Below are 9,462 nucleotides of genomic sequence, written 5' to 3'. Positions count from 1 at the left end.
CACTATTAGCTCCCCTAATGTAAAGATAATAGGCTTGTCCCCCTCCATCTGTGGTACAGCCCAGCATGAACATACTTGAAGCTCCATCAGGAGGTCTCTCCTGCAGAGGATGGGGTACCTGGGAGCAGGACCTAGAGAGCAGCCAGAAGCTGGGGTTCCCCCACCCCCCCAATGGCAGAGACACAGTTTCAGGAGTCTCTCCCTGCCCTGTAGCTGACCCCACCCTACTCTCAATTGTAATCTTCAACACCTATGAGGTAAGTAAACACTACTATAACACACCCCAACAAATAGGATGTGGGGGCCCCATAAGCCAAGGACAGGATGCTTCCCAGGGACCTGTGTATTTGTGACCCCATGGACTTAGCCCACCAGGCTCCTCTGTCCATGGGATTCTCCAGGCAAGAATCCTGGAGTGGGTTGCCAAGCCCTCCTCCACAGGATCTTCCTGACCCAGGGGTTGAACTCGTGTCTCTTGTGTCTCCTGTGCTGGCAGGCAGGTTCTTTACCACTAGCGCCACCTGGGAAGCCCTGGAACTTGGGTGCCTCCAGTTCCTCTCTAGACTGCACTTCATCCGTTTCCCTTCCTCGCCACAGACCCGCTGCGGTAACAGCACTGCCAGGACTTCAGAGCACCAGGCTCTCAGTGAGTCCCCCGCCCTCTCACACACGGGCTGTAGGAGCTCCTCAGCCCTTGGCGAGGGCCATTCTCACACAAGAAGAGAAAGGGGCCTGGCTTTCCTATAGTCTGTGAGGACTGCGCCCTGCAAGGCGGTGGCTGGCGCCTGGGCATGTAGTCACATGGGCTGCACTCTGGTTTTATGTTGCTGCTTTACTTGTCACACGTACGACCTCTCTCTCCGCCGAAGCTGCATGCTCTCTGAGAGCAAGGGCCCTGACTGGTACTCTCTCTGCTCCCAGGAAGCAGTGATGGGCAGGAAATGGGGGCTCAGTGAGCCCCAGTGATTGATGAGATTTGGGGCAGGCCACAGGAGGCGCGGCCCTGTGCTGCCCGTGCTGACCACAATGAGGGTGCAGCAATGCAAACTGCCTTTTCAGCCTAAGCCTCGGCTTCCTGCTCTCCCGTGTGTGTGTGTGTGTGTGTGTGTGTGTGGGTGTGCGTGTGTGTGTGTGTGTGTGTGTGCCCCTGAGAACGCCAGGCCTGCACACAGAAGCCCTCCCCCAACTGCTACCTCTGCTGCCCCTGCCCCTTACACTGTGGAAGCACGAGCAGGCAGAAAGTAGGGACAGCCTCTCTCAGAGGGCAAGGACCAGCTGCCGGGCACTCCTCTCCCCTTGGCCGTCAGAGGTCTGGGGGTGGGCTCCATGGCCTCGGGGATGAAAGAAATGAACTCACATTGTCTGTCTTTCTGCCCCCAAGGAGAAAGACAGTCTGTCTAGAGACACAGAGACTCTGAGCCAGGAGGTGTGCTGACAGCCTGGGCTGTTGCTGGGCAAGCAGGGGCAAAGCCGCCCAGCCCAGGAGGAGCTGTCCCGCCAGAGGGGCAGAGGGTGGGGGCAGCCTGTGACCACCCCTTTTGGGCTGCCCATGGAGCGACCAGAGCTGCTTCTAGTGATGGGGAGGGAATCCCTCTGGGTTTCAGAGGGGAGCCCACAGGCCCAAGAGAGGAGATAAAGGTCCAAAAATCTCTCCAGTTGCTTTGAAATTTCAAAAAGGGGTGAAGATGCATCTATGTCAGCAAGAACTTGTGGGGAGTCACTGGAGAAAACTTAAGGATGAGGTGGGGTGAATTTGAGTGTGCAAACGAGCAGGATGGCTGGTTTACTGAGCAGCGTCCTTTTCCTCCTCCTTATTGGGATTCAGAGCCTCAGGCTTCCTCTCCCCAGCGGGCTCTGCGAGCTGCTCCTTGGTCAGGAGGTGCCGCGCCAGCTGCTCCAGGTCCCCCAGGCTTATCCTCTGCAGGCATTCCTCGTGCTCCCGCCTCAGCAGCTGCAGCACTGCCTCAGTGTCCTGGGGCCCAAGGTGTTTGGGCAGGACCTGGCCCACGTGGTGCCACAGGGGCTGGGGCTGGCGGGTGTCCTCAGTGCCGGCTCCTCCAGGGGCCGCTAACCACGCTGATGGAGGCGTTGGGCCCAATGCGGGAGTCGGAGAGCCGCTTGTCATCTGCCAGCAGCTGGCCGCGGAAGAGCAGGTGCTGCTGCTCCTCTGGCACGTGCAGCCGCTCGGACACCAGCTTCTTCAGCATGGCCACGCCCTCCTGTCCTGACACCGTCAGGCTACATCTCCGGCCCAGGAGCAGCTTGACTGTGAGGATCATAGGGCTACCAGCAGATTCAGGAGAGATCCATCCTCTGGCGGCCACCCTGAGGGTGAAGGGGTTCTGTAGAAGAAGGTTTACGTGTGTGGCTTCTCCTTATCAACAGAGGGCAGTGGTCCCTGGAGGCCGAGGGCCAGGCCCAAGAGGACAGCCATTGGCTGATGCGTGGTGATGTCACAATGCCGCTTATCAGAGGGCTCATTTCCAGAGTGGGACTTTAGGGAAATGAGAGGGGCATTTGGGACACAGAACATTCCTTCCTCCTTTAGAGGAAAAATGAGAGGAGAAAAGGGGAAAAAAGGAGGGTTGGGAAAGCGAACATAGGACTAGGAGAAAGGAGAGCAGGAGGGTGAGACAGGAGGGCCCAAAGAACAGGGCGGCAGAAGGAAACACGTCCATGTTGCCTCATTCAGCACTGTTTCATGCCCTTTCTGCCGGCACCCATCCCCCAGGAGAGATCATATCATATAGATACTTCCTGCTCTAATTTATCAAGGGTCCTCATTCTGTCACACACTGGACGTGCTCTCTTGGATTGGGTTTCCCAGACACAGAGACAGGGATTCTCAGGCACATACATAGTTGGGAGGTAACCCCAGGATGCTCTTGTAAGCAGGAGAGAGGAAGCAAGACAGATAAGAGTGGGCAGCCCACACTGCATCAGTGAGCAGATGGCCTTTGTGGTCAACTAGGAGCTCTTAGTCCCACCGGGCACTTTGGGAGGCCACATGGAGTACACCAGCCGTGCTGTCAGGGAGGTAAAGAAGCTGGATCCGTGTGCTCTCAGTCCTGCCTTTGGTCAGTGGGGTGCTAACTTGGTACCTGTGGTCTGAATGCGTGCAGAGCCAGCTCCAGTGACCAAAGACGACCCTTAGGCAGAGACTTGCAGGAGCTGGCAGTAACTAACTCTCTCCACTCCCATCTCACCCCCGCCCCCTACTCACAAATAATTCTCTCTTGGCTCAGTTAAAGCCCACTCAACCAAAAGAATGAGACGACCTGAGGGAGGCGCCAGGACACAGAAGTTGCTGTAAGACCTGGTGATGGCGGCTAGCCGCTCCCACCCCAGGGTGAGACCACCTGGGATGATACACTCTCCTCTCATGGGTTGAGACAAGATAAAACCCTAGAACCTAAAAAAAAAAATCCCTTGTGACCTTTGAATTCCAGAGCCAGCTAACCCCGCCCGGGCCCAGCCCATTTTTGCAGAAATGAATATGCTGGAACCCATCTTAAGCAACAGAGAGCAACGAGGGGCTCAGGCTGGGCCGCTGGCAGCGTCTGCTGCAAGGCCCGACCTTAGTGAATCCTCCTGCCCCCTGGGGCAGGTACTGTCCTCCACCTGCCAGAGGAGACGGTGGGGCTGCTTACTGTCACCGCCACTGGGCAGCACGCGAGTTTGGCCTCCTGCGACATCTGCTCGGTGCCCTCTGTGTGCCCGAGGGTGCCCAGGCCTCTGAGGCCAATAAGGAAGGAACAAGCTGGGGCCTCTGGTGTCAGCAACTTCTGTGGCCTCAGTAGTTTTCTGCTCAACTTGGGCTGAGCCCTGTGAATGTGCTAACACATTGAAGTCCATGGGGAAGGCAATGGGTGCACTTTGGAAATGAGTGAGCATGGAGGCCTGGCTGACGTCCCGCAGCTGCTGGGGAATATTGTCAGGGGTGCTCTCACTTCTCCCTGATGCTTTGTGCTCCATGGCTGCTCCCGGCAAGAACCTGTTCCTTCCTCTCCTCCCCTCTTCTTCCCCATTGCCTTCCTCTCCCTGGGACCTGGGCTACACTTGACTGAGTCTGTTGCCAACAGCCCTGGACTTTCCAGACCTCACCCTTCCACAGCACTGGGCTGACTCCCTACCCAGGTTGCGCCTGCCTCCACCCCCTCCTCTGACTCTGGCAGCCTTGGACGGCAGAAGGAAACACCCACGAATGCCACCGACTCAGCTGCCCTCTTCCTTCCTCCAAACCCATGTTCTCACCTCCAGCAGGTAACCAAATTCTAGTCCATCAAGAAACTAAGCTAAAAAGTCAGGAATCTCACCCCAAGAATGAATGGCCCCGAGGGGGCGGGACTGGAAGGAAGAGACGCACTGTGGATTCTGAGCCACTGGCTGGAAGAAAGTGAGGGTCTGAAGTGGGCTGGGACTGGCGGAGATGCAAAAGAGGGGCAGATTTTGGATTTTGTCCCAAGGAAGAATAGAAATAATAAGAGGGCTCCTGTGGTCGGGAGAGGAGAAGAGCAGGGGGGTGGGGAAGGGGCAGCTGACTGGGTGGCACTCTTCTGAGTGACACCATCTGGTTTCACCCTTTTGCTTTTGGAATCAAACCTAGCTCCTCAGCCTGGCATCCAAGGGCATCATGACCTGGCTCTGCTTCCCCTCAGCCTTCCCCGCTTGGCATCCTCCACTCCAGCCACACCCACCAGCCTTTTCCTCTACTTAACCTGTTTCATTAGAATGCTTCAGCTCATCCTTCTAAATGCTGGTTAAAAACCACTTCCTCCATGAACCCTTCCCTACTTTCCCCAGTCCTAGGTGAAGGTAATCCCACCTGCCTTTGTGCAGCCATTACCCTCCTTGAGCATTACTTGTGTTGATACATGTCTGTGTCTCCCTCACTGACTCTCAGTGGCAGAGAATGAGTCTCATCTGTTTCTGTAACCCTGCCTCCAGCACACAAAGACTGGTACACAGAAGGCCTCACATGAACGTTTGTTGAATGAAGATGATAAATTTCAACATGCTGAGCCATGCAGGCTGATGCAAGGTCCAGAACAGCAGGCTGTGGAAGCAAATGAACCTGCTTGCAGCCTCTCCATCTCCCCCAGAGGAATGAAAATCCAAAATTACATAAAAAAATAAGTCGGAAAATGATTGCAGTCTTTACCAAAGGATCTTCTATAGTACTCTTTAAACAGCCACCTCCCTTGGTGCGTTTGAAATAAGATAGAAACTGCAGATGTTCATACAGTGCATGCGGGCCCCGTGGACTCCACGATGGAAGGACATCTGTCTTGCTGAGGGAGCTGAGGATGGATGAGGTTTCTCCTTGGCCATCTGAGAGTTCCCAGCCTCTGGAAGGAAGGATCCTGTGATGGACAAACCATGAGACGGACAAGGTTGTGGTGGGGGGAGCTACTGTGAAAGATGCCCAGAGCAGAGCTAACCTAGAAAGGCTTCCTGGGGGCAAGGTTTAAGTCATCTCCTGCTGGAGATGGAAGGAAAGTGAAATGGGGAGGGGAGTGGCCTGCAATGTCTCTCCCAGGCTATGGAATTTATGAGGAAAGAGTAGGGGCCCGAGTCCTGGGCTTGGAGGAAGAAGAGAACCAGCTACCTGCCTCAGCCAGACCTCCTGGACTTGCCCCAGCCACTGGGGAAGAAAGCTTGCGCCTGGGCTTCTAGAAACAGGTGAGACCACAGCTCAGGCTCTGGCTCCTCAAAGCTAGTGGCCACTTGCAGACTGGCACCTCTGTGACCAAGGGTTCAAGGGCCAGAGCTGCTGGGTCACATAAAGCCACTTCCTGATCTAGAGAGTCCCAGTGTGCTAGGGGGCCATAAGGACAGAAGCCTTAGAATTAGCATGTCCCCATTAGGAGAGATGGTCACCACTGACCCCTGCCTCTGTGTTGGAGCCCCCATTGCCCTCGCCAGCGAGGGTAATGGAGGAACCTTGTTGGGCCCTCAAATCATATTTGGAGCTTGGAAATTTAATAATTTTTTCCCAGGCGATTGCTTGTCCTCATTATGCAGTTAGCATGAGAAAATGTAGTTGTGTAATCGGAGCAGGCAATCAGACAATGACTGCCATAATTAGGGAGGAAGATTAGTGGGAATGAGTGTGCTTTGTGACTTGAGGGAAAGGAACAAACGTGTACAGAGAGAACGCTGGTCAGTGGTGGGTCCCAGCCCCTCTGACAAACAACTTTAAGTGCAATCATGTCACAGGAAAACCAGCATAAAGTCTTCAGGAGAGGAGGAGCGGGAGGGAGAACACTTGGGTGCCTGGAGCCCTTCGTGTAGGACTCTGGGACGTTGGCACACAAGGGCTTGAACTCCGTAGGATAAAAGCCAAGGGTCCGGCGGCCAGCCTGGGCCACCTTGAGCAGCCTGCTCCTTGAACCTCATTTGCTTCCTCTAATGCCTCCCCTCCCTTGTGACGGTCTCAAGAGAGAGGTCATGCCCCCAGGACCCTGCAGAGTGCCTGACCCATAAACACATTCAGTGTGTATTTATAAAAACTTGGAAACGTGAGCTGTTACCCCCCAACTGTCAGGGGAAGACCCCATTGCATGAAGATACATGCCCACGTGTGATGCCCCACAAGCGGGCTGAGCCCTCCTACAGCAGCCTCTGCAGACCCAGCAGACCAAGGGCAGAGAGGGGCCAGGAGATGCTGGCTGACAGCTGGCAGTGGCGGTGCCTTGAGCTTTGCCTAATCTACAACCACTGACTGGGGCTGGTCAAAAGGCTCGTGAGCAAGGGACATTATGCCTCTGCCCACCTCACTCTCCGGGTAAGTTATCAAGTTATGATTAGACTTTAGAAATGTCAGGCTGGCCTTCCAGGGGAGGTGGGGCGGCGGGGGGTGGGGGTGGGGGTGGGGGATGCTAGCTGGAGGAGGACTGAGAGATACTGAGAAACGGGGAGATGGAGACAAAGCAAGCAGAAGAAAGGCAGGTGGAACCGCAGAAGCAGTGGAGAGAGGAGGGGGTGGAGAACACGCGGGCTGAGCACAGACCATGCTCAGAAAGGAGAGGAGTCCAGAGGGAAAGGAGTGAGGGGCAGGCAGAGGAGCAGTGCAGAGGCGGCAGGGAGAAGGGACAAAGGGACGTCTATGCGAGGCAAGGAAGGAGGGGGAGAGGGAGAAACAGGAAGGAATTGTTACTGCAAAAAAAGGACAAGGAATACCTCTGCAGGCCCCTCTGCTGAGAACAGTGTCCCTCTTCCCCTCTCCTTATAGTCTGGAAATGGCTCACAGGAAAAACTCTAGCAGAGAAAGTGGAGTCCAGACTTGGAGAGCCTGAAGTCCTGGTTCCAGCAGCCCCTGCCTCCTCCATCCCAGGCAGCCTCACCTTCAGCACTTCCTGAGCACACATGCAGCGCTCTGCGCTGCCCGCAGGAGAGAGAGCTGACCAGCAGGCAGGCAGAGCACAGGCCAGTCCCCAGACACAGCCCCGTGTTGAACCTGCCCTCAGGCCACCACTGTGGAGTCTGTGCCACTGCCTGTAGCAGTGATCAGGTAACCCCTGCCCCTTTGAGGAGGGGTCTCCCAGAGCTGCTCCGGCCAGGCCAGTGAGGGCTGGCCTGGGACCAAGCAGGCAGCTCTTTAGATGGCCCCGTCCTTGGGTGCTCTCCAGGAAGCCTGGCATGCAGGTGTTCCGTAGGTAAGTGAGGCCCATGATTCGTCCCTCATCCGCTGGCTGGCACTGGCTGTCTCAGCAGCCATACCCAAGTGGTCTGTGGCTGCTCCAGTGGGGACCCAAAGCCCCCGACACTGTTTTAGGGACCAAGACTGAGGCAGATAGGTCCAAGCAGGCAGGGAGAGGGAGCTGGAGCAGATGGAGGGCAGGGGATTGCAGCGGGCCTTGGGAACCCAGGGGATGTAGCTGCAGCTTCTGTGGGCTGCCAAGCCTCTCTCCAGGCCTCTGTCCTTGCGCCCTACAGCTTAGGTCCTGCCCTGCACTGCTGGCCTGCCGCCCTGGAGATGTCACACTGGCTGGGAGCCCCTCAGAAGCCCAGTGCAGCGCATACATCATCCCACTCAGACTCACACCTTCTGGAAACCCTTGTGGGGCTGCAGCCTACTGTGACCACTAGATGTCACTGGTGACCTCCCTGGCCAGCTCCAGCAGTCCTAACCAACCATACCTAGGGCCTCCACCCTCTCTGGGCCTGGGCACACAGTCCTGGGACAGGGTTCAGAGCCTCAAGTGGAGATGAGCCCTGTCCTCCTGCAGATGGCAGTCACCCCTCTTCCACCCTCAGGGGTCATGCTCTGGGTAGCCATTCTCCGGGCACAAACATTGGTGCCCACCCTGAGCTGGGCACTGTGCCAGGTGCTAAAGCAGGGAGAGAGGATAGAAAGACATGTCCCTGTGTGGAGGATGCATACAGAGAGACCTGTCATTTTAGCACTGGGCATAAACGTGACCATGGAGAGGAAGGAACTCCCAACTCCACCAGGAGGGAGGTCTAGGTCAGAGAAGCTTCATCGGGGAGGGCGCTTGGTGTGTCTGAAGGGGGAGCAGCTTGACTGAGAGCCCAGCAGGCACAAGCCCGTGTGTAAGAATGTGGGACTCACTCTAGCTGAAGTGGGTAGGGGTGGGGTGGGTAGGGGGCGAGAGATGGGCAGAATAACTGGGCAGGGGCAGAATAACTGGGCAGGGGCCAGTCACCTTTAAGCAAGAATTCTTGACTGCAGCCAAAACTGAATTATCCACGTCACGCCCTAAATCCTTGCAGTGCATGTAGGTGCCCCAGAGGAGCAGCCCTCAGCTATTGCTCACTGTTACACACACACACACACACACACACACATACACACACACACACTGCCAACCTAAGCTGGGGTCCGCAAAGGGCTTCTTTCCCACACCATCTCTGCTCCACCAGGGCTGTAGGAATGCCCAGCCAGCAGTGCTGCTGAGTGGTGTTCCCTCCTTCCCAGGCCCTTCCCTGGTGAAGACCCCGTCCGTCATGTGGCTGGTGGCCCGTCATCTCAGTTAGGGGTGCTTCTACCATGAGCCACACCGGGCATCCTCTCAGCCCATCTGCACCCTTGGCTGCATGGTTTTAGATGATAAAAAACAGTCAGCTTCAGGCTGTAGCCATGGTACCTGACACTCATTTAAACATACTAAATGTGCTCTGAACTTCAGAGGGGTGCATTACAAAGCCTCAGAAATCAGCAAAATGACTCCTCAGAGATGGAGCCATCCGTGGGTCCTGGGACTGAGGGTAGGGTGGGGGGTCAGCTGCTTGGAGCCAGAGCTGGTTATTCATGCTGCATCCATGCCTGCGTTCCACAAACATTCCTCACACACTAAATCTGTGCCAGACGTCTGCGCTAGACAGTGGGGAGGAACTCTGTGCTGCCAATTTACCCGGAGCAAGAGGTGGGGCTCAGGCTGGACTCAGACTTGGCAGGTGGGGCAACTAGAAGGGCAAGTGAGAGGGGAGAAGCAGTGT

General features: G+C 56.1%; 1 protein-coding gene across 1 annotated transcript; it reads right to left on the bottom strand.

The window, feature by feature from the left end:
• UBL4B (ubiquitin like 4B) lies at positions 1,784-2,279 on the bottom strand. The gene is given in 3 exon segments (XM_018046510.1): positions 1,784-2,046; positions 2,049-2,069; positions 2,072-2,279. Coding segments are annotated over 3 exon segments (492 nt in total).

This window comes from Capra hircus, chromosome 3 (genome assembly GCF_001704415.2).
Source record: "Capra hircus breed San Clemente chromosome 3, ASM170441v1, whole genome shotgun sequence".
In the NCBI taxonomy this organism is placed as follows: domain Eukaryota; kingdom Metazoa; phylum Chordata; class Mammalia; order Artiodactyla; family Bovidae; genus Capra; species Capra hircus.
Note: the sequence above shows the minus strand (reverse complement) of the source record. Positions and strands in the feature narration are given on the sequence as shown.